General features: G+C 38.4%; 1 protein-coding gene across 3 annotated transcripts in view; it reads right to left on the minus strand.

The window, feature by feature from the left end:
• The window catches only part of CTNNBL1 (catenin beta like 1), a 289,982-nt gene that overhangs the window by 106,268 nt on the left and 158,294 nt on the right, over positions 1-25,420 (minus strand). For all 3 annotated transcript variants that reach the window (XM_054696621.1, XM_054696619.1, XM_054696613.1), the window contains 3 exons: positions 25,307-25,413; positions 16,964-17,105; positions 6,324-6,419 (listed from right to left, as the gene is read on the minus strand). In XM_054696621.1, the coding sequence (XP_054552596.1) occupies positions 6,324-6,419; positions 16,964-17,105; positions 25,307-25,413 (345 nt within the window). The remainder of the gene's footprint in view (positions 1-6,323; positions 6,420-16,963; positions 17,106-25,306; positions 25,414-25,420) is intronic.

Below are 25,420 nucleotides of genomic sequence, written 5' to 3' on the forward strand. Positions count from 1 at the left end.
TCACACCCCGTATCTCTGGCCTGTCCCCCAGCTCTTGTCTGTATAATTAAATAAATCTTAAAAAAAAAAAAGAAAAGAAAAGAAATGGGAATGAATTGTAAAGATTAAATGAAAATATGTGGCAAGCTTTACCCTGGATCTGACACCTGGTTACTCACTGCTGAAATCTCTCACATGCTAAGGAATATTCCTGTTTTTTGAAGGCAAACATGATTTTACTCTTATGCAATCCTCACAGATCTTAAAGATGAGAAAGCAAAGGTTCAGAGAGGTTAATTAGTCTGGCCATTGTCACAAAGTTTGAAGCAGAAGTGGTCAACTCTGAAACTATTTTTTCCCATCATGATCTATTATCACTTAGGTGAGGGGAAAAGGAAATACTCTCACTTAACTGACACTTCATGAACATGTATATATAAGGCACTAGGGATAGAACAAGGGCAAGATGGGCAGATCTTGAAATAAGGTGGTTGTTTTGTTTTGTTTTGTTTTTGTTTTTTAGTATTTCTGCGTGAGACATTAGGGAAGCATGGGGGAGGGTTGCTGGGGAACTAAAATCATTGACTAATTTGAGACACCTGAATCACAAATGAAGGACATATTTTCTAGGTTCTCTTTTAAGCTCTGTTGTAAGGAATAATGAAAGACATTAGCATATATTTCAGGGGATACCAATGTCAGAATTGAGAGTGTCCACAAGTACAAGAAAGAACTGTTTACGTTTACCCCTTATACCAAGGAGACAGGCAATCTTGCTCTCAAATACCACAGCCAGCGAAAGCTTTACCAACGAAATCCACTGCAATGTTTTCCTTAATTAATTGGACAATTTGGGTATGTGAGAGAAAACAGAAAAACATCTGGGGGAAAAATATGAACCATGTCACAGTTTGTTTTTCCTTAAATCACCCTGATTGACTTATAATCTCCCTGAATCCTAAAGGAGCAAATACTGCAATTCCACTGGGTATCACACTGTTTGTCAGTTCTGCAAACTGCTTCACCAGTTTCAACTGCCTATTGCTGCTTTATCTGCATAACTTCCCCTGCCCACTCCTTTCCTTGATTCTTGGTTATATTTCTGCTGTCTGGAAAGTGGTGAAGACAGCAGAAGTAAGGAACACATGCAAATTCCAGAACTGAATGGCAATGGATAATGGGTACACGGCTGGAGAAAAATCCTTCTTCTTGCTATAGAAATTTAACTTCTAACAGAGGGCCCTTTTAAAGCTTGTCAAGTGTGAAACTTTGTTTAGCTGGGTTAAATGCAGTTTTATCTGACTAAAGAGGGTCAAAGTTGTCAATACGCACTTAATTCAGAAAACTCTTGAAAAAATATTTATATTATGCATAGCTCTGGATACAGCCTAATAAGGAGTACGGATTTATATTCTTACTGCCTCTAACCCCCTGGGTCTACCACCTTCATGATTATATTTTTTGGACCTGTGACTAAGTCAGAAACTGAAAACAAATCCTGCTTAGGGATTAAAGTAGCAGTCATAACAGCCCTGGCCTTGGAAATCATGACTGTTTTTTTTTAATTTAACTTTTATTTTTATATTCCCCATACAATTACAACCCCCTTATTTTTACCCCAAGCCCTCCTTTCCCCAACCCCCACCTCCCATAGAGAGTCTCTTGTTCATAGTTATTTATTGATTTTGATATTTTCTTTCTTATAGTTCTTTTTTTGGTCCCTTATTTAAGTCATGACTGTTTTAATCAAGTCTAATGTTTTCTGATCAAGTATTAGTTATTTCTGCTTGTTAGCAGGGACCCCAAATAATATTCCAGCAGGTCTTGCTGAGACAAAGTTCAAGGACATGATCAGACTTGCTCTACCACTTGCAGAGAGGATGGATACAGAAGAGGAACTTTAAAAATGGGTAGGTGAGAGGGTTTGAAGGATTCCTTTTCTACCCGTACAATCTGCTAATAAGCTTTACCTCAAGAGTTTGACAGGACTTTTGCTACTTGCTAGTTCTGGAAATTCATATTTAAAAAACATTAATAAAAAACCCTACCCTCTGACTCTTGATCGAGCAATACATTTTGAGGACACGTATGGTAACATGGTCCTAATGGAGCTCTTAAGCATGTAGTGACCTATCTAGTAATGTTTAAGCTTCTACTCTGGCCTCTTAAATCCATTATCCACACGGCTGGCCCTGACCATGCTCCTTCCCCTTGCACCAGCTGCGCTCTCACAGTGCCGGCTTTTCTTCTGTTCCTGGATTATGTCGATCTCACTTTTGCGCTAGGTCCTTGCACATGTCTTATCTTGCCCTTGGTCATTCTGAATGGCTGGTTTCTTATCTTCCAGAACTCAGGTCTTTCCCAACAATCTAATCTAATGTGATTTCCCAGTCACTCTACATCATATCACTTTACTTTAATTCTTTGTGTAACAGAGAATCACTATTTGTTTTCTTATTCACTTGTTGTTTCTCCCTATGATAGACTATGAGCTCCACAAAAGCAGACTTGTCAGTCATGCTTATGGTTGTATCCCAGTCCTAGAATCAGGATATAACAAGCAAAAATTAACATTTTTGAATGAATGAACTTATGACTTCAGCTTAGAAACAAATAAAGGGAAGAGAAAAGTGAGGGGATCCAGAAATTTACATAACCAAAGGCCAGTCAACTTCAGCCTCACCAGAGTAGCACAAATGCATAGCCAACCAGCCCATCCCAAACCAGTATGGGGCTTTAAAGTTTAACAGTTAAGTAGGATAAGTTGAGAGCAATAATGGGCATTGAGTACACGCCCAGGCTTTCCACACAAACACAAAGTCACTTTTGTGACATTCTCTATAGCAGAATGGCGGCTCCTAGTCATTCTGGTCAGCTTCACAGCCTGGTCACATTTCTACCTCCTCTGCTTATGACACCTCCACACACCTTCATCTTAAAGCCTCCCAAGTGAGACCACTGTCAAACGGGCATCTCAGCAGTGCTTCCTGAGGCCTCCCCTTATTTCCAGGGATACTCGCATCTCTCACAACTGTCCTTAGTGTAATATCATTACTTCACTTTTTTTAAAAACTAAATCTATACCCTCTCATCTCCCATGTCTTATTTAGACCCACATCCTTCAAAGGTTTTTTGTGGTTGTTTTTTTTTTTTTTTAGTTTGTTGGGAATGTTTTTGAAACATTTGTTGAAATGAAAACAATATTAAACTCAACAAAATTTTACTGTGTGGCAGATGATACATATCATTTTAACCTGACATTTACTAAGCATTTAATATGTGGCAGGCATAATACCTTTATAGAGATAATGGCCAATATTCACTGGGTGTTTATGTTAAACACAGTTCTAAAGACTTACTAAATACCTCATTTCTTCATCACTTCAGTCCTATGCAATAGGCACTACTGTGCTCCCCATTTTACATAAGAAGAAAATGAGTACAGAGAGGTTAGGAAACCTTGGTGACAGAAGCAGCAGTTTGGCCACTCCCCTGATGAGGACCACAACTCAGGAATGACAAACTTATAAACAGAAATCTATAAACTAACGTGACCAGTGCTAGCAAGTGCTAGGGAACACAATCTGATCAGGACATGAGTCTGAAAAAGAACCCCTAAGATCTTGAGGAGATAAGTTAGGTCTTAAAGATGAATAGAATTCTAGGCAGCCAAGAAGTAAGGCCTGCTGAGCTGAGGAAAAAGTAAACAAAAGTATGGGGCTACTAAACACATAACAAGTTTTGGGACTAGTAAGGAGAAAAATGAGTGTAATCTAATCATGACTGTCAAGGAGTCCAAAGTTGTCTTTAGAGAGAGGTATGCCAGAGAACCACCACCGAATCAATAAATCCTTATATTTACTGCTCCTCAGAAAAATAGTTTATTTCCAGGCTAGCATATCAACTCGTTACAAGCACAAATATTCACCTTTTGCATAAGTAACAGCAGTGGATATTAACCAACTTTCAACCCCAAAGATCTCTGAGAATGCCAAGACAGCACTCTTTCCCCACAAATGTGCTATTCTATTGCTTTGGAGTTCCAACTGGGAAAAAGACCAAGGCAATAACTGCAAACTGCATACCACAATAAATTCTGCTACATGCCCTCTAGCCTCTGCTCGTGCAATTCCAGGCCACTGATACTGGCCCCAAATTAAAACTATGAAGACAACTCAACCCTTGTAATATGAGAATACATATCAAATGTCTTCCTGAATGCATCACAAGGGTAGAAAACAATAAAAAGGGAGACCACCGACTGATTCTGCTCTCTGATATTTACTGATGGCTTCTGACCGGCTGCAGACTAGCAAATAATATATGGGAGTCCAGGAATGTTCAATTGTTTGTGATTCACATCAGCCCCAGCAATATAAAGATCTAAGAGATGAAGTTTTGAAATTAAACAAGAACAAAAAACCCACGACCTAAACAGAAAACCTTGTATAGCAGATACCTAATGTCTCCCCAGACTGAGGATGAACTGTTTCTTTCCAAACAAACAATAAAACCTGCAAGATCCAGCTTTTGTTGGTGGGTCTGGCAACACAAAAATCACAAAAAGGGCTTTTGTGTGAATTGCTGTTTCTGGGTACATTTTATAGACAGCCGCCAGGCTAGCTATTCCTCTCTTCTCTCCTCTATTCACACAGGCAAAGGATGGTAATTAAAATCAGTCCAGGGACCAGGCAGAAAGACTCATTCAGGGCCACTGTAATTAACCCCTGGAAGGGAAGACTGCACAAATGACACTGTGGGGACACAGTGAAGAAGTAAGTGCCATAGGCCTCCCCTTCAAATGCTCCTCAAAACAAAGGACGCCCAACATCATCCTTTTCATTCAGCACAGTGGTTCTAAGGAAAAAGAAAGGTCCTGAATTCTACAAAAGTGGCAGTTCACTGTAGGAAGGGGCTTAAAAGAAAAATGGCAATAGAAATTTTCATCATACTGTCACATATGGCCCTGCTGGACTCCAGCCTTGTTCCCTGTAGGAGACAGCCCTTCATAACCAGTGGGTTCACAACCCCTTCATTCACACCAAATGCAAGCAGCGAGCGTGGCACATGGTGGAAATTTTAGTGTCAAGACCTTGAGAAAGAAAGGGTGAGGAGGAGCAGGCAGTATAGCGATGTGGTTTCAGAATGATTGGAGGTAACAGTTTCAGCATTCTGATTCAATAGGTCTTGGATGGGGCCAGAAAGTGACCTAACAAGAACCCAGGTGCTTCTGACACAAGTGGCTGCAGTGACCTTTGATAAGCTCTGCAGACTGCATCAAAATCAGTCTGCTAATGTTCTTACCTGAGAGAAACAACCAGACAAAAGACAGCAGAAATAAAGGAAAAATCAGCAGAGCCCCCAAGGAGGGAGAGAGCTTGGTAAGTGGCCCGAGACCTATCAGACATTGGGTTAAGGGGTTGAACTAGACTCACTCCTGCCAATGGCCAGTTGTGATGCCTTTTCAGTGTTGGAGCCCTCTCCAATTCCTGGCAAGAGGGACGGTGGGAGAGAATGCAGGCTCTAATCTTAGCTGTGATAGGGACTGCCTGAGTGACCCATAAGGCTTCACTTCTGCATCTGGGTTTCCTCAAGTATAAAGTGAGGTGGTGAGACTAGATGGGGCCTAGCAGATAGGCTTCACATCACACAGAAACTCCTTTAGATTGGCTGCTGCCTGGCACAATGGCTGAGGAAGATTCTGAGGCCTTGCCCAGGATCCACAGAAAGAAGGCAGAAATCAACCAGTCCTGGCTTCTACAGGCAGGGGCTACCACTCAGTCCTGAATGAGTGATAAGATTTGTTCTCATTATTAACATTCTCCCATTCCCTGTCTATAAAATAAGTAATAATGATGCCTGTTCTCACTAGCTTGGGATTATAAAGTCCAGAGGAGAAAAGAAACATCTGTGAAAACTCTTTAAAAAGGTCAGCAGCAACACAGCTAGGGGCCAGGGAATAGAACATGGAGATGGAAAGAACACAGGTTCAGATACCAGTTGTGTGAACCCCTAGAAGGTATTTTGCCTTTCTGAATCTGTTTCATAGTTGTAAATGGGAATAATAATAATAAGCCCATATATGATGATATGGCAAAGATTACATAAAGTGAAAAGAAAAAGCCTACTTATAGCAGATATTTAATAAATGCTAGGCCTCTACAACCCATTACCTAACATGGTTCCAAAGAAGCTAAGCTAAGCTAAATTGATTTCTACTTTCCTATTCTTCTCAATCAGACCATTCTTGCCAAAGAGCTCTACCTGAAACCACCCAATGACACTCACAGAGACAAAAAACCTTACAAAAAATGTGCAAAGCCCCAGAGGGATGGACAACTTACCAGAGCATCGATGAGTACTTCTGCTCCCTCTTCACTCTCATGGAGGGTGTCTATATCTGTTAATTCCTGAAGCAAATCAACCACAGCGATGGACACATGTGAAAAATGTTAAGGGTACCACATACATACTCAAACTCCGCAAACATTTTATTACAAATTTTTGGTTCTTTTCCATTCCTCATCAATCACTTTGTCACCATTTATCTTTACATAATCTGGTTTTATTAACATCTCTTCAACAAGCTTCTACTCACAGTAGGTGTTGAATACAGTGTTAACTAACTCAGTCTCTTTTCTTATGCTGTCTTCCTGGCAATTTATTCACAGGCTCACTGCATTTTCATAAATTTCAAAACTTTCAACACTTAGCTTTTCTAGTGAGAAACAGGTCAACACTACTACCTCATACCATGCATGAAAATCTACTGGAAATGGATAAAAGAACTGAATATAAGGCCTGAAACCATAAAATATATAGAAGAAAATATAGGTAAAGCACTACATGACATAACATCTCACTAACATCTTTAAAGACTCATCCTCCAAAGCAAAGAAAGTGAAAGGAAAGATAAACAGCTGGGATTACATTAAACTAAAAAGCTTCTGTATAGCAAAAGAGATATTAGCCAAAACAAAGAGACATCCTACTGATTGGGAGAAAACTTTTGCGCGCCATACAACTAATAAAGGACTGATCACAAAGATCTACAAAGAATTCACACGACTCAACAAAAACAAAGTAAGCAAGTCAAAAAATGGGCAGAGAGTTAAAAAGACACATCTTCAAAGAAGAAACGCAAATGGCCACCAGGTATATGAAAAAATGTTCAACATCCCTGATAATCAGGGAAATGCAAATAAAAACCACAATGAGATACCACCTTACACCAGTGAGAATGATACATTTTAAAAAAACATATGTTGGCGAGGATGTGGAGAAAAAGGAACTCTCCTACACTGCTGGTGGGAGTGCAAACTGGTCCAACCACTATGGAAAGCTGTGTGAAGGTTCCTCAAACTGCTAAAAATGGAGCTATCACATGACCCGGCAATTCCACTCCTCGGAATCTACCCAAAGGACACAAAAACATTAATTTAAAAGGATACCTGCACCCCTATGTTTATTGCAGCACTATTTATAATAGGTAAGATATGGAAACAACCCAAATGCCCAAAAATAGATGACTGGATCAAGATGTGGTATATATACACAATGGAATACTATTCAGCAATCAAAAAAGATAAACTCATGTCATTCACAGCAACATGGATGGAGCTAGAAGGCATTATGTTCAATGAAGTAAGTCAGAAGGAAAAAGAAAAATATCAGATGGTTTCACTGATAGGAGGAATATAGGGGAAGCAAATAAGGGACCAGGGGAAAAATAATAACAATAAAAAACCCCAAAATTAATAGGCAATTATAAATCAGAGACATTCTTTATGGGAGGGGGAGGGAGAGGGATCAAAATGGGAGAGAAGAACACAAGGGACTATGGTAATCGTGCAGGGGGTGAACTGGTGGTGGGAGTTCTACGGGGACTACACCTGAGAGGAGAAAGCAAACATTGTATAAAAATGAACAATGATGTAAAATATCTATAAATAAATAAATTATATTTTTTAAAAAAGAAAGAAATAGGTCAACACCCTTAACCATATCTCATACTTTAAATTCTTAGAACTCAGTATAAACTTAACTTGGCACAGGTTCACCTTCAAAGCTAGTAATGATTTCTGAGATGAGGTGGCCAGTGTTCACCAAGACATTTGTAGAAATCAGGACATAACAAACCGAGTTTAAAATACAGAGGGAAGATTTACATTACACTGCACCTGGCCCTACCAACTTTCTTTCCCCTCAAATATCAAACTGCTTTGGACACAAAATGAAGAAAACAATGAGATAAACACTAGGTAAATATAACTTAGAAAATACAAGAGAAAGAAAACAAGGAGGGAGAAAAGTTATATTTGGAAACTAGAAGGCAAAACTAAATTAAATTTCCCTTCCCCCACCTTGAAGTCAATCTCTCTCTCTCTCTCTCTCTCTCTCTCACACACACACACACACACACACACTTGCTCTACCAACCTGCATTTACAGAAAGCCTATAATGAATTAAAGTGCTCTGATGCTGACAAATCCATTCTTCATTCTGGGTCTCAGTTTCCTCAGCTATAAAATGAGGAAGTTAGAAAATCTGAGACATTAAAAAAATTAACACTGACAGGCAATAAGCAAACAAAGAATATAGACAACAAAAACTGCAGATGTCCTGAGAAAGGAGTTATCAAATTAAACTGGAAAATCAGAATGATTTCCTAGAAGACAGGTCAGAAACAGGATCTAAAAAGATGAGGTCAGGCAAGCTAGAAAGTAGAACCACAGAAATAAAAGCCAAAAGACTGGAATGTATCAAGGCATATGAAGAAGAGAAAAGAAGGTTAAGGAAGGGAGTGGACAGGAGGTGACGACAGGGTGTGGAGGAGAGAAAATTATAACAACTATATGGAGAAAATAATATTTTGAATAACCTAACAGCTGTGTGCAGAACAGCTGTCTGAGTACTGGGCTTGGGGGGATGGCAGATAGGAGGCAGGATGAGGGGTAGTTGGGGAATGAGGGGAGGAGCCAGGTCTAATGGAGGAGGACAAAGCTACCACATACAATTGAGGTCAGAAGTGAGACAACAACGATTAGGATTGGGCAGTTTCACTACAACTGGAAGGAAAGAAAAAAGGAAAGACTCAAGACATACTAACAAGAATGACAAGACTTGGTAATTAACAACTAATGTTCCAGGTATTTTATGAACATCTTTTGCTGAAAGAAAAATTATTTGAAGTTGTGTTTTACTCATCTATAGCTGACCATACTAAGTAATTAAGCTTTCTGTGTTCTATTCTTCCACTCCTTAAAGTGATAGGGGAGTTCTATGAAGCTTGGTGTGTATCAAGAGCTTAATGGTCAGGCCTCCCCTGGTGGTGCAGGCAGTTGAGCGCAGTGCTGTGAAGCTGTCCGCAGCCTCTGCAGCGCAGGTTCAATCCCGGCCTGCGAGGGTCCCACATGGCGCAGCAGACCTCTCCTGTCTCACCCGCTGCTCCACTCAGCAGTGTATTTCGTCAGTCTACCTGTTCTGCTCCCCACTCTGTCTCTGGTGAATCCTCTCACCCTCCCGTGCATCTGGGCTGTACCCCAGTTCTTGTATAAATTTAAAAAAAGAGCTTAATGGTCTTTGAACAAAACTCTTTCATGCTTATAGTCTTTATTAACGAAGTGACCGGGAGGCTACTGACACAAAAGATCATGTATCATACTTGACATACAGTGAACCAGAATATATAAGTTGTTTGAATTAAAAAAAAAAAATAGGTTACTCCAAGAAGACTAGGGAAAAAAACCTAACCCCTAGAAGTTCTAGAACTACCCCTTGCTAGTAAGAATTAATTCTCCCTCTCCAAAGACTGCAGTAGCTACCATCATAGCAATCACTAATTTTAAGTCATCATTATGCCAAGTACTATCCAACTGAAATCCCATAACAGCACCTTAATGTAAGTGAGATTCCCATTTCACAGATAAGAAAGCTAAATAAGTACCTTAAGTAACTTATCCAAAGGTCATTGCAACAGTACGGGGAAAATGTTAGATCCATCTAAGTATTCCAAAAGCAATACTTTTACCATTACACATCATATAAATGTACAGAGGGATATATAACAGATCTAAATAAGGTTGGTATCCTATAACTTTTAGCTACTGGTCCTACTGTAATTAAAGAGAAACACATTGCCATTTATTTCCACCCTAAGTTTTTAAAAGTTCTAAGAAAAAAGAACAAAATGGACAATTTCCCCGCTCATTGTCACCTAAGAAACTCCTATGTTTATTCTCTTGAAAAGTTCTTACATGAGATGTAAAAATCTTATTATTTATTCACATGTTTATTTAGTATGTGTGACAGCATTTCAGCCATTCATCTATCATCCACCATCCATCCACCCACAGTAGTCTCCTGTCTACAGAACAAGGATGTGAATTAGGTATGCAGCGAGTACTATCTTTACATAAGTTGATAACACCACACATGAGTAAGTACTTTTTATGCAGTATGTGGCAATTATTAATTAAATAACAGCCTCATTTATGATTCTTTAATTCACCTATGAAAGAATCACCTATGAAAGAATCATAGAGCAGAGTTGAGGACAGGGGACATGTTCCCATATTCATATTTGTTTCATATCTTTAGTGAACTTAACTTTCCCCAAATTACCACTAATCATATAATCTTGCTCAAGCTCCTTTATGTCCTTCCACATCTGTAAAATGGTGTTAATGGTCTCTGCCCAATTTACCTCACTGAACAGCTGTAAGAATAATGAGGTCATGTATATCTAAGGCCATGTAAGTCAAAGTACTAAAAAAATATAAAAGCAAATATACCGATATCTATAAAACAGGCAGTCAAGTCTTCTCACAGAATGGCCAAAGCCCCTACCGCTGCCTTCATTTTCCTGAAAGCCTCCAAAATCTCAAAATATAAGCTAACAATAGCATATTCTTTTTCTGTATCGTAATGGTTTGGAAGGTCTAATTTTATATTTTAGTTATGTCACAGACAGACTGACCACATCCTTTTTCATCCTCTAAGGTCTTATGAGCCAGGTATTATATTTTTCTTTGATTAGATTAGTCTTATACCTGCTCTTAAATGTGCCACATTAAACGGAAGAACCTTTTTAAAAATGGAGGAAAAAAAAAGACAATGGTGGTGGGTAGGAACAAAAAATGTTTCACTTTTATCAAGAAGTCATTTCTTACAATGTTCCATTGAATATCTCCTTGCCTACATTCTTGCCTCAGTTGATAAGTGAAACAAAAAATAAGTTACCAACTAACAGGTCTGGTAAACATCTCATCAATCCTACCACTAACTGATTTTACATAAAATCCCAATTTTCATCAAATAGCATTTCAGCAAGGCAGTAATGAGTCCATAATTGTAATCATCAACTCCTGGGTAATACAATATGACCCAGAAGACAGAGGTCATTTGAAGACCAGAAAGAGGACTGAAACTAAAGATAGACGAACTCTCAATCTTGATGAGAAAATTCAGCATGGTCTGCCACCCACCCAGCATTTCTTCACAAGCAGATTCTGGGCATGGCTGATAGGTTTTTCCACTGTAGTTACAATTTCATTTCACAAGGTAAAAGGCTCTCCCGTCCAAGTATAATAGGAAAACAGAGAGCCTGTCTCTCTGCGAATTACTAAAACACAGTTTTTGATAGCCTATTTTGTCATGTCGAGTAGAAAGCCACCCCACCTGCTCCCTCTGTATCTGTCCACTACTGGGGCTATAAGCTAGTATAATAAGAGGTGAAGTTGAGAAGACCAACTGGATGGGAAATGATCCATAACACAATGGCTCTTGGAAAAAAAGAGGGGTTTACTTCTGTTTTTCTGGCTTTCAATATTTGTTTTTTGGCCTGATCCCAAGCAAATTCTTGGTACAGAAACTAAGTATTAATCTCATTACTCTCCAATGAGATGTGTCCATAAAGAACTAAGTTATTAAAAAGAGAGAGAGAGAGAAAGATACAGAGAAAGAGATATATTAAGTAGATGGCTTTTTTAAACAGTCATTTCAACAAGGCTTCCTTAAGAAAAAAGAACTCAGGATAGATTCAAGTATATAACTGGTTTAATGGAACAAGACTAAAAATATTTTTTCTTTTATTCCTAAACTAGGATAGTGATTAGATATAATGCAATTAATGCAGGTAAATGCCAAAACACAGACAAAATGCTCTTTTTCTCCCTTTAAAAGTTGGCACAGAGCTACCCAGATTTAAACCTAGACTCTTAATTTTATCCTAATCCTAGATCAAACTAAAATGAGGGAGAAAATGCACTCATGCAACACTTATTAAGTAGCTACTAAATGCTAGTGGGTACTATTATGCCACGGGAGAAATGTCCAACCACCTTAACCTTTCAGAGAGTTGGAATTTACCTGAAAATCATAAGATCAAAAGCTAAGTTAAGAGATCCTTTTCCTCAATTGCCATTTTTGTACTTCTTAACTAATCTGAATTTTTCTCTGAGCATATTTAAATGGCTTTTTTTTTTTAAAAAAAAAAAAGGTGGCTAACGGATTTTCAAGGAACTTAAGACTACTGATGAGAAGTCAATTCTTTTCAATGTAGTTTCATTCTGAAAATATCTACATGAGGATAGCTCCTAGAAAAACAACAGCTCAAGATACACAAGTCTTGTTAAACAGTGATTGCAGGAACTCAGTGGAGCAATAACCAACTCCTTCCCAGTCCAATTAGAAGAAAGCCCTGAGGAGACTCAAACCCTTCCCAGCCCTATTCCTGCTCATTAACACTGGGGCTCTAACACGAGGCACCCCTGACTATTGTACACACCCCCTGGGATAATATGGCATGTCACAGTCACTTTGTTCCACTTTAGCATTCTCAGACCCAACTGCTCAAGTTCAATTGATCCCTGCTGGTCTAAAAAACACTATCTCCTCCTAATTTTCTAATTCCAACAGTAATTCTTCACAAAATCCAACAGGGCAAATTTGTAAGTTCTCCTGGCTCTCTATTAATAGAAAGCTAGGCAATAATTTAGAATAATGCTAAACACCACTTCCTAAAATTAACCCAGACAAAAAGAGCTGTCCCATTAGCACCAATGATCTACTTTGTAACTAACAAAACCATTCTCTCTCTACCTGCATGTTAGTATGCAGACCATTGTACTGACACCTTAAGTCAAAATGACTATGAGACCTCACTTTTTGGAATCACATATGGGTAAAGAGGCTGCAGATTTTGAATAAATTAGGTTTAAATTACACAGTATTTTTTACTAAAGAATAAGGCACTGGGTGGGGAGGTACTGGGGCGGGAGTCGGGGGATGATAGGACATGAAGTCGTAATTTTTTTTTTTTTTCAATAAAGTCATGGATGTGATATCCTGAAGTCTGTAGTGACAACATGATAGGCCGGCAAGAGCACATTAGCTTCCAACGTGTGAGGAATGGCAATTTTCATTGCCAAGGTAGAGAGACCATGGAAATAAACTTGAAATGCACTTTAATCTCCACATCTATCAAAAGCTTACCCATCTCCAATGCCCAATTCCCTAATCAGCCTCAAGCCAAAGATAACCTAAACCTCAGAACTCCACTGGCATTTCCTGAGCATAACACTCCAAGGGCTCTTACCACATGGTAATTTGAATGATTCTGCGCTCAGCTGAAGTTATTTCTTGTTTCCCTAATATCACCCAACAGGGCTTATCCTACAAAGGAGGAACCTAGTAAATGTCATGGTCTACCACAAGGACTTCAGGAAGGTGCCCTGACTTCTCACTCAAACTGAGAACACAGCAAATGACATACGAAAACAGGATACGTATGGATTGATGCTGTGATAATATTTTGTGTTAGCAGAAGAGGTGATCAGCCACCATCTGGGGTTTTATCTTCTTGTTTTATTCCTCTTTGTTTCTTTAGGCAAACTGAGTAAATTAAGCTTAAACTGGGCCACAATATTGCTTAGTAATACCTTAAGAAACGCTCCTTAAATATAACTTTAGTTTTATTTTCCTGTAGAAACACTCCAAAGGGTTCACCAAAAAGGGCTCTAAACATGTTTAAATGATTTATTTTAAAAGAAAATTGTTTTTAAAAGCGATATTTCTAAAAGTAGCAGCTGTTGGATCCCACTTTGTGCTCCTAATGCATTCATTCAGAGTGACTCTTCAATACTGTGTGAGGGATGTACCCCTCCTTCTCCAACCCTCACCCCCAGAGGTGCTCTTCACAGATCAGAATTTCACACAGCAGCCAACTGATGGCTGGGCTCCAGGCTCTCAAGGGGGGAGCTGAGGCACAGAAGCGCTGACAAGCCCTCACCAGCAGCAGTGATGCAGAGCGCCAGAATAAACTCTGAAGCTGCTTCTCACGGTTGAAAGGACGAGGCACAAGCTGTTTTCTCACATCCTCTGCCTCTTAAGGTTACAACAAACCAGCCTCTGATCCAATTAAAATCCTTATAGTTTATGTTTTCACTAAGAAGGACAAAGCAAAGATGACCTGTGCTTGCTGGGAACATGACCAGCCACGTTTTGTCTTGGCTGATAAATGAAGAGTTAAAAAAGATTAAAAATTTAAGTCATGACTGCCATGAAATTGTTTATTCATGGTAAGGTGTTTCGGGCAGTTACAGCTGTACAACAGTAAATTGTTAACAACTATTTCCTGAAGAAAAATTTCCATTATAGATCACAGATAAGACAAGAAGCAGAGTGCAATGCTGCTGGGAGATCAACATTCTTACCGATAGAGGGTATGTTAGATGCAAGTCAAGAGGGCCTACCCTTTCCTGAAACCACTTTCAAGAAAGAATTATACTTTGAAGAGGATGACATTTAGCCTAATTGCTGCCTCTAATTAAAATTAAGTGATTAAAAAATTTCAAATGCACTTTACATTTGATGTAGGGCATAATTAAAAATCAGATTTTTAAAAATATCATTAGGGCAGTAAGGTGAAGGCTGGTATGCAAGAGGGGAAAAAAACAGTTTAGCTCTCAGAAAACAGGAGGGAAATGGCTGTGTGTCAAAGTTATTTTTAGGGGGACTTGTTTTTTTCCTTTTTAGAGACCAGAACTTAACAACTTGGAACATCTGTGCCCTTGCCTTTCCCAAGTATGCTGATGTCGAACAGCACTTCCTGTGCCAGTCTTCTCCCCAGCAGGAAACCAGGTTGGTGAATCAGCAGCATGTCAATATCTTCAGAAAGCTGCTACTATTATTTTGAGTTAGAAAAACAAACAAACAAAATGTAAGTAGTGTTTCCAGAAACAAAATAGGTGACTCCTGTGATAATATTTAGGGTAATGGGACACTATGCAACTCTGTCAAGGATATAGTAAATCCTCTAGGAAAAAGACTGGAGATATGCTAGAATGGACAATGGAATGGGAATCAGGGGTTTGCAGTGCCAGTTTCAACCTGAACAGCTAGCCATCCAACATTTGGACCTCAGATTTGTCACTAAATATATAAGATTTATTTATTTATATAAATAAATAAAGATTTATTTATTTATATAAATCTGGATTAAGTCATCTCTAAGGATTGTTTGGATTTTGAATATCTACCACTCTATAGGTTAATTAAAATGTGAACTCACAACTACAACTCTTAATAGTTCTTAGTTACTAACTCGGTTAGGACCAATTAGTACCTTGATTAGGACTAATCATATGGTAGATACCCAACATATGTTTATTGATGGGTGCTGCTTGAGTATTCAGTATAGTCTATGGTTCCTGGGGGCATAGTACAGTGCCTAGTACATAATAAGCACTCAAAGCATGTCTACTAAATCAATTTATAAGGCTCTATACCAAGCTCACCCAAAAACAAGCTAATTGACTAGGCTCTCGTACACCCAGAACCCGAACCTGGTGATCAGGGAAATGAGAAAGCAATTCTCAGTACCATCAAACATTACAGGAATACAGAAATAGCTTAAGATCACCCTTCAAGAAGCCTACATTAAAATTATTCACTGATTTATTTCTGTGCGAATTACCAGGCAGGAAAGAACATAGTCAGACATGCTCTCAGGAGAGATATTACCAAAAAGATGAAAATAAGATGAAACAGCAGCAGATTCCCCATGAATATCACTCAAGCAGACTAACTACATTTGTCTCTTACCTTTGGAAGTCTGGATTCAAACAGAACAAGTACTGGAAGAGAATTCACTTTCATGAATATAACCCTGACCACAGGCACATCAAAAAACCTTTGGTACTTAAAGCTGTTGTACATCTGATAGCAAAGACAATACCATTTGGAAGTCATGATTCAGATTCAGTTAAAACTAACATTTACTAAATGCCTACTATATATCAGAAACCACTGAGCACTTACATGAACTCCTTTAAGCTTCTCAATAACACTAATCAGCAAAGGTCATTCATTCTGCTTTTGCAGATGAAAATACTAATGGTGGGAGGAACACCAAATCATACAAGAAATGAAGGTGGGAGTCAAACCTAGAATGTCTATTCAAGTCTAATGTTCATTTAACAAATACTAAATGTTATTGTGCAACCAATCTTTTTTAAGGAATTGAGAATACAGTAGTGGACAAAAATAGTAAAATCTCTTTCTGGACATTCCAACATGGTTTCCACCACAGTTCACTGCCACCTGTAGTCTTAATTCCAATGGGCCATCTGTTTGCAGAATGGTGTTTAGATCTACAAAATCAAATCCTGTCTGGTCTTGCCTCCATAATGGGCATCCAAATCAAAATCCTGAAAAATTAATGCTACTAATGTATGAACAAATACATCACAATGAATTCTAGTGCTAATAAGAGCAAATAGGACAATTAAGAATTGCCCAACATTTATTAATAGATAAAAACCAGATTTTCAAATGAGTAGTGTGTACTTCAAGATGGGAGATAATTAGAATGGAAATAGAACACCAGACCTGACAGCAGACGGCAGACACAGACAGGAGAAGAGAGTAAACAGTATTTCCCCAGCATGCCAGCCTGCCTATCAAAGACAGAGCTGAAAGGATATCTGTATTATCATGTCCAAGCAACCCAAGAAGAGACTGTACAGCATTCAGCTCCACCAGGAGGTGGTACAGGTCTGGCATGGTGGCCACCACGTGCATCTCCTGAATGATGTCATTTAGGTCCAGTTCAGATTCCATAAACCTAGGAGTGGAAAACAAGACAGCATCATTGAAAGGAATGGGATACTATCAGGACTGAGGAGCAAATAGCAACACAATCCAGACAGAGACAATCTGTCAAAGTATCTACAACAGACCAACCAAGAAGTACACTCATCTAAACATCATACTGCCACACAATTTCCTTGGGAAATCAATTTCCTCATTACAAAAATCAATCTTGAATTTAGATCTCATTACAGGATTCTCCTTACTCTTGCAGTCACAAGTAGCCTTTTAGAGGCGCCCAAAACATTGTGCAGCATTAAATGATCTGCCCACCAGTCCTGTGGATTAGCTCCCATTCCCCCTACATGTGGCAATTCACTCATTGTCTTGAAGATATTTATTCTAGAAATCCAAAAAGGTTTTCTCTTGCCACTTCAGATCAAGGGCCAATTATTCCCCCTATCCAAAGTAAGATACTGAGATTCTGCTACCATCCCCAAACACTTGCCCCTCCTCTATACTCCCTCTTGTGAGCTGATTGAGAGTAGATCCCCAAAAAAAGCAGATCTAGCCTCTGGCTAGATCCTGTAATCACCATCCTATCTTACAAAGAATGGCACTTCCCTTACATTTCCACACTTAACTTTTTAACATAGGATGCTCAGGCACTAAAAAACAAAACTGCTTTCACTCCCTCTGCATACCCTCCCCCAGTGTCTGACATGTAAGAAATGCCCACTAGTCTTTGATGAACAAGACAGGAAAGTTTGTTTTGAGAAGAAAATGAGCTAATAATCCAAGTAAAGCAACTCAATACCTGAGTGAAAGGTACTGAGAGGACACAATGGATAAACAGACTTTAGAGTCAGACTGCCTAGGTTTGTACCTGACTTAGTCACCTACTAAGTTTCCCTATGCCTCAGTCTCTTGATCTGAAAATGGGATAATAAGGGTCACTGTAAAAAAATAAATGAATACATATAAAATATGTATTTTTAAAATTAATGTCTGGCATATAAACAGCACTGTATGTTTCCTCTCTCTCTTTTTTTTTTACTACTGTTACTGTTATTTTAATATGACTATCTTCTCTTCTCAGCTTCTTAAATATAGGAATTATATCTTTTGTCTCTGATTTCTACAGATGCCTGCTTAAGTGAATGAAGGCCACAAAGAAAAGGAACATAAGCAAGGACTCATGATATCGTGTAAGACTCATAGACTTCCAGATGCTGAGGGGCTAAGCAAATAACACCTCTCTAGAAATTTGGATTCTCTAAGGAACAAAATCTGTGCTTTGTAAAAAAATAAAGTCTATAAAAATGTAGACTTTAGACTATAAAGACTAAAAAAATTAAAGATGATAATTCTTTAAAACATGCCCATGTTTTAAATATCCCTTACTATTGTTTTCTCTATTGCCAGTTTTAATCATGACATAAATTTCTTTCTGACTATAAAACACCGCTTTTTACAGAAAACTAAGAAAAAAATAGTCCTCAAAAAGTAAACAGAAATTACCCATTGTTTACCCTATTAACTAGATAAAACTGCTGACAATACGCTGGTGTGTTTATATCTTTCTCAATTCATAGCTTTCCCTGCGTCCCCCCACTCCAAAGTAGCCTATATAGAATACGGTTCTATACTCAGTTTTTGCTGTTGTTGTTAACATAGGCTAAAGAATTTTTCCCCATCATTAAATATTCTTCCACAAGAGGAAAAGCCATTGTCTGACCCTGCTGTCAGTCCTTCTCCATCTCCCGAGGAAACTATCCTTCACTGAGCACAGCACACCCTCCCTGCTGAACTCAGACATGGCTTCAGAGTTCTTCTCAACAGTGTTCAAAGAAGACTACCGATTAATCAGGAGTACAGGAGTACAGGAGATGAAGCCTATCTGAAATTCCTGCTCTAAATAATATATTATAAAAAGCTACATGGTGTTTCCTTGTATAAATGCATCATAAATTTATCTTACCAATCCCCTTTTGTGACTCATTCAGGTGGTTTCCAGTTTTTTCCCTTATAATAAATGACACTAAGATGTATGAATTCATAATTATTGTGTTAGGACAAAATCCCAGGAAAGGAAGTGTCAAGTCAAAGAGTATGCATAACTTAATGCATTTTGATCTATCCTCCCAGAAATGTACCAACAGTGTATGAAGAGACTTTCTCCCCTTGCTTTTTTCAAAACCAGTCTTATCTGTTTAAAATCTCCTCCAGGGGCCTCCCCAGTGGTGCAGCGGTTGAGCACTGGGTTGGGAAGCTGCCCACAGCCTCTGAGCGCCGGTTCGATCCCAGGCCCCCGGGCGAGGGTTCCACATGGCGCGCAGACCTCTCCTGCCGCCTGTTGCTCCCCTCAGCAGTGTATTTCGTCAGTCTGCCTGTTCTGTTCCCTGCTCTGGTGAATTCTCTCATCCTCCCGCACTTCTGACTGTACCCAGTGCTTGTATAAATAAATAGATAAATAAATAAATAAATCTTAAAAAAAAAAAAAATCCTCCAATCTGAAATGGAAAATAAGCATTTTTGATAGTAAAATGTATATTTGGTTAATGTTTACCAGATATTTCTATTTCCTCTTTGTACATTTTTTTGAATCAGGGTGCTCATCTTATTTATTGATTGTAAGTACTCTATATAATAGGAAAATGAATTTCTGCGTTGCAAAAACATAAACCAGAAAAATAAATCTGCCTCTTAGGTTGTACATGTGCTTTTTAGCATAATAGTTTTTAGAGGTTCAAGTACTCAAATTTCTGCCTCTATGAATTCTATTTTACATGTATCCTGAGCAAAATTTTTTCTATGGTAACATCAGACATATTGATGGTATATTTTTATGTTTGTACATTTTTTAATGCCTACAAATAAACAATCTGAAATTTATTTTAGCCTACAGGGAAAAAAAAACTAATTTTATCCTCTGTAATGTTTGGCCAATTGCCCTGTACCATAATCTACCCTTTTTCCAGATTTGAAAAAAATGCCAACTCTATCATATTCTGAATTTTAATGTGTAGTCTAACCTGTTTATGGGTTTTTTCACTTCATTTTATTGATTTGTCTACAAATTCCTGAGCCAGAACCACATTTCCATATTATTACAGTATATATTGTATGCAATAATGTCCTACATTTGTATCTACAGTATACATACAGTATATATCTATTGCTGTAAAACACTCCCTGGTTTTTCTTTTTCACTGTTTCCTTATTTATACTCACCTGCTTGTTATTTCAACAAATTTTAAGATTATTTTACCAAGATCCTCCCCATCCCATCCATTTTATTAAACCCCCTTCCACTAAACTTACAACTAGGGTACCTTTTTAAATAACTTGTTCCCCATCATCTAAAGTATGGAGCCATTCAGAATCATACTGAATAGCTGGTGCAGAATCCAGATATATCAAAAGGCAGTCAATCTATATAATCTCTAAGCCGAATGGATTCAGCAAACCTGTAAGGCATATTTGCCTTACATGGGTACTTAAAAAAAAAAATCCGATTTCCGGGGAATAAATGGACAAAACAATTTTACAGTTCACATGGAAGAACTGGTAAAGGAAACTAGGCACTAAATACTAATAAACAAAATCATGTTGAATACAAGGAAAAGATTTTGGGGATAAGGTGATAATCAATGGATAAAGGTCAGACTGGAGAGAAGTTTCTGGTGGTGTCCTTCAGGGCTATGATTAGGCCTGTTTAGATCAACTATTTCATTTCATTGTTATTTTTTGATCTTTGAGCAAGCAAACATCACAAAAATACCACTGAGCCCCAGTGGTACACGAGTAATGCAATATAGTGAGAAATGTCTGGGCTCAGGAATGAAATTAACCTGTGTCATGTCCCAGTCACACTACTAACTGGCTGTGTGACCATGAGAAGTATGTCAACGAGCTTTTATTGGACATATTCTGTATGCCAGTCACTATGCTAGAGATACTGAGGACATAAAGACAAAAATTCCAGTTGCTGCCCCCATGGAGTTTCTAGTTTACCACAAATATGAACAATCTATCACATACAACTAATTGTAAGAACGCCTGATGCCACTGGAACACAGGCTCCCAACCTAGTCAAGGGAGACAGAGAATAGTTACTAACCTATCTCCAACCTCAATTTCCTTATCTCCTTAGCTAAATTAGAGTGAGGATTAAAGGGATAATAAACATAAAGCACCTAACAATAGTTGGCACATATTAGGTGCTCAACAAATCTAGGTACCCTCAAGTGTGTTATGATATAACAATTCTCTTTTTTGCTGAAAAGAACAAGCTTACTCATTTAAAGCAAGCACTACAGTATTTGCGGAGGGCTGTTCAGGGAGTAGCATACCTTCAGCAACAGACGACTCACAGCTGGGGGAAAAGATCAAGTTAGAGGTCAATGGGAAAGCAATAGAGCAACATATTAAAACAGTAACCCAGGCAGAGATGGGGTCATCGATTCCATCTGGTATGCCAGGAAATTTTGCTAGCCTGACCATGTACATTTGCTTCAAACCAGCAGGATATTCTCCTTTCACCATAAGAGTGAATATTTGCAAATGACTGGCAAAGTTCAAAAATACTGGAAAAGCAAGTGAAATTGATGATTCCTCCTGCAATTACAAAACAGCTCTAACCACACAGGAAACATCTTTCCCTTCCATCCAACTAAATAAGTAGCTCTCAAAGTGTGGCCCCTAGGGCCCCAAGTTGGGGGTAGGAGATGGTCAGAAATCCTTTCAGGGGCCCATAAACATCAAAACTATCTTCATAATAATTCTAAGGCATTATTACCTTCTTCACTCTCATTCTCTCAGGAGTACAGGGTGGAGTTTTCCAGAGGACTATGAAGAATTAAGATATGACAGTGTCCTTGTCCTCATGGCTAATGAACTGTATGCATTTGCATTCTTGTGCTTTCTAAGATAAGCACTTCTGGTACTCAATAATTAAAGAGTGCAAAGGGGTCCTGGGACTAAAAAGTTTGGGAACCACTAAACCAAAAAATTCTACCCCTGCAAAAATGAAAGAGAACTAAAAAGAATTTACTGGGGAAATAGCACACGTTACTCAGTGTGATGTTTGGAAGAAAGATCACACAGTGCAAAGTAGAAGCTGCATAAGGAGAATTGTCAATTGAATCTGAAATGCAGCCAAATGAAGAGAGGCATGTTTGGGTATGCAATCAAAATGACAATTGCATACAAGAGAAAATAAATTTGAATGTTTCTGATCTTAACCTGAAAGTTTCATTCAAACATGCTTTAGCAATTTTTATCTTAATTGCACCTTGCTGGTCTAGAGAATTATAAAGGACACTGCACCAGTAAGAATTCAAGAACTCAAGGTTAAAATACAGTGTAGTTTCCTAAACTGCTTCTGCATGGGGGGAAAAAAATGTTTGTGCATAATTTCAAAAATCAAACATTCATATTTAAAAACAAAAATGTATATAAGTTTTGTCTGAAATGGAATACTTTTGAATTTTTAAAATAACCTTTTCTTAAAGCCAGTTTATGAATTATAACACTAAATCGTCTACAATACTGAAGATGTGAATGGTAAACATAACCCACAGAAACTTACTACTCTAAATTGACAGCTGTATACACAATCAGGCAGACAAAAATGAGATTCCAAGAAGCAAACTGAACTTCTTAAATTTCCCATGTTATCAACCTTCAGTTCAGCTTCCTCATAATGTATCCTTAGGTTCTAAGCAATGGAGAGGTAACAAAAATGGTATCAACTATATAAGATCTCTCATGTTTAAGGAGCACCTACAGTATGGCAGATAGTAGAGAGACAAACAAGAAATGGTTCCACTCCTAAAAGGTACACAGAATCTAATGCAGGAAGACCACTGAATAAAGAAATAACAATGAAACAAATGGTAAAGATGTGAAAGGCTGATTCATTGCATTGTGGAGAAGAGACCTGCTGGTGGGAAAATAAAAGAATACAGTGGGGAATTTGGCTGTAGCTATAAAAGTTTAAAATGTACATAGCCTTCAATGTGGGAACTCAACATCAAGGTGTTTATCTTACAGAAATACATGTACGTGAAGACACAGTACATGGAGGTTTACTGCAGCACTGTTCATAAAAGCCAATATTTAAAATAACCAAATGTCCATCAGTAGAAAAATAATAAATAAATCACCTTATTTCCAAATAATAAAATACTAAGCACCAGTCACATAAAATAAGCTAAACATGCATGTACTAACAGGGAAAGAACTCCTATTATGTAACCAAAAAAAATCAAACTGCAGAACATGTACAGCATGATTGATGTTGCGGGGAGGGCGGGTAGGGGAGAACAAATTACATATATCTGTAAATAAGTATACAGAGAACAATCTAAAAGGACTCTCACAAAGTGTCCACAGGGGCTATCTCTCTCTAGGTAGCAGAATGGAAAGACAGTCAGTGCAGTTAAGGAGAACTTTAATTTTTTCCACCCCACTTATGCATATGTATGTAAATTATACAATACATATTCTGCACTTTGATATTCTTGGTCACATAACATCTTTTCATATTAGTACATGTACACTTTCTACAAGACAATCTATTCATGTTACTTGTGTAATCAAACCCACTCCCACAACCCCCCACCCCCGGTGGCCCCCCAACACAGTCAGCAGGACAGTATGGTGGCAGTCAACATAAAACCTGACAGGACTCTGGGGCTGGGAAGCTGAGCTCCAATCTAACTATTCCTATAGTCAAAGGGGGCTGTGGCAATAGGTTGAGCAACCAGATTTTCCTCTCTCTGCTTCCTCTTCTATAGTCCGGAGAGAACTGAATGGACCACTCTGGCCTCATCAGATTGCCACGAGGACTCTATGCACTCTGATATCTCTGTGTCTTTGTCATTCTAGTCACCTTGGTTGGCACTTCTCTCCATGTTCTTTTCTGCCTACTAAAATCAAAATAATTCTTCAAAACCCAGTTCAAATACCTCTCTGTGAAGCCCTCAGTTGTCCCCAATGTGGCACTCACTGTTTTACCTCTATGCTCCCACAATTTTCTGCTTTTATCTTTTTTCAAGTTTATTTCCTTCTTCCATGCATTTACAGTCAGATCTCCCTAGTAATCTATAAACGTGAGTGCAAAGACTATACTATTCAACTCTTAATTGCCTAGGGGCCTTGGGCATATTAAGATTCATTAAAAGTATATGTCCTGGGAGGGAGAAAGGCATGGAGGGAAAAGAGATTTAGAACATTAAAACCTGTATAAATATGAAAATCCCTTCAGTTTGGATTCAAGACTGACAGAATGGTACCAAATACCTTATTATAGCACTTCACAGTGTAATAAAGGGCTCAACTAGTAATAAATCATATTAACCAGTATTTCATAAGCACTTACTGTGAGTCAGATACTGTGCTAAACCCTTGTCATTATTTTCATTTACTCTTCACAACACCCTGTGAATGAGACGTTATTTTTTTTTTAATACAAATAGAGTGCACCTGAGATTAAAAAAGGAGAAATAACTTATTAAGGTCATGTGGGAGTCACTCCATATTTGTCAAACCCCAGAGTCTGCATTTTCTCAACAGTAGAGTTATGACTAATGACAGCCTCGGTCAGTTTTCTTTGGGCCTTGAGAAGAATAATGCAGAACAGAGTTAATATAACAGGCTGATCTTTCAAAGGGCCTAGTCTTAGGGTGGCATCTGGGAACTTGGGTTTTTGAAACGTTGTCTATATAACATGGTGGCCCACCTGGGGGACTGAACATCTATTTTCTTTCTTAGAAATCTAGAATTCTGATAGCTGTTGCTGGCAGAGAATACCTACACGGTCTGTCTCAAAAAAATACCCTATACTCAGGCTCTCAAATGGGCATCCCTAGACAGAAACACTGCACACGTGGTGATGTATTTCACTGCTGGAGAAAGGAGAATGTCTGCATGACTCTTCCACAGAAATGGGAGAAAACATAAGAAGCCTATATATATATTTCCCCAAACTCTGGCTGATGTGTCTTTTTCCCTTGCTGACCCTGTTTTGCACCCTTGAGTACCACTAACTTTGAGCAGTAGTGTCAGTACTTCCAGTGACTGCCTGAACATGTGCATCATTCTGAGACTACTGAACCAAATGAGAAAAAAATCAGACAAAACAAACAAACAAACAAAAAAACCTCCACAAAATAAATATTGCAGATAAAACAGCAGAGGAGAAAGTCTAACAGCAAAAGAGCTCCTTACTTCTCTGGATTGTCTGGAAACTTGATCCTCAATTCTTGGTTTTTGTATGATCTTTTTTCAAATGTAAGGATCATTTTTTTCACCGAGCTTTCATCCAGTGGTTCCTCCTGTACA

The sequence above is a fragment of the Talpa occidentalis genome, unplaced genomic scaffold (genome assembly GCF_014898055.3).
Source record: "Talpa occidentalis isolate TD23 unplaced genomic scaffold, MPIMG_talOcc4v2.1 talOcc4.10, whole genome shotgun sequence".
Lineage (NCBI taxonomy): Eukaryota > Metazoa > Chordata > Mammalia > Eulipotyphla > Talpidae > Talpa > Talpa occidentalis.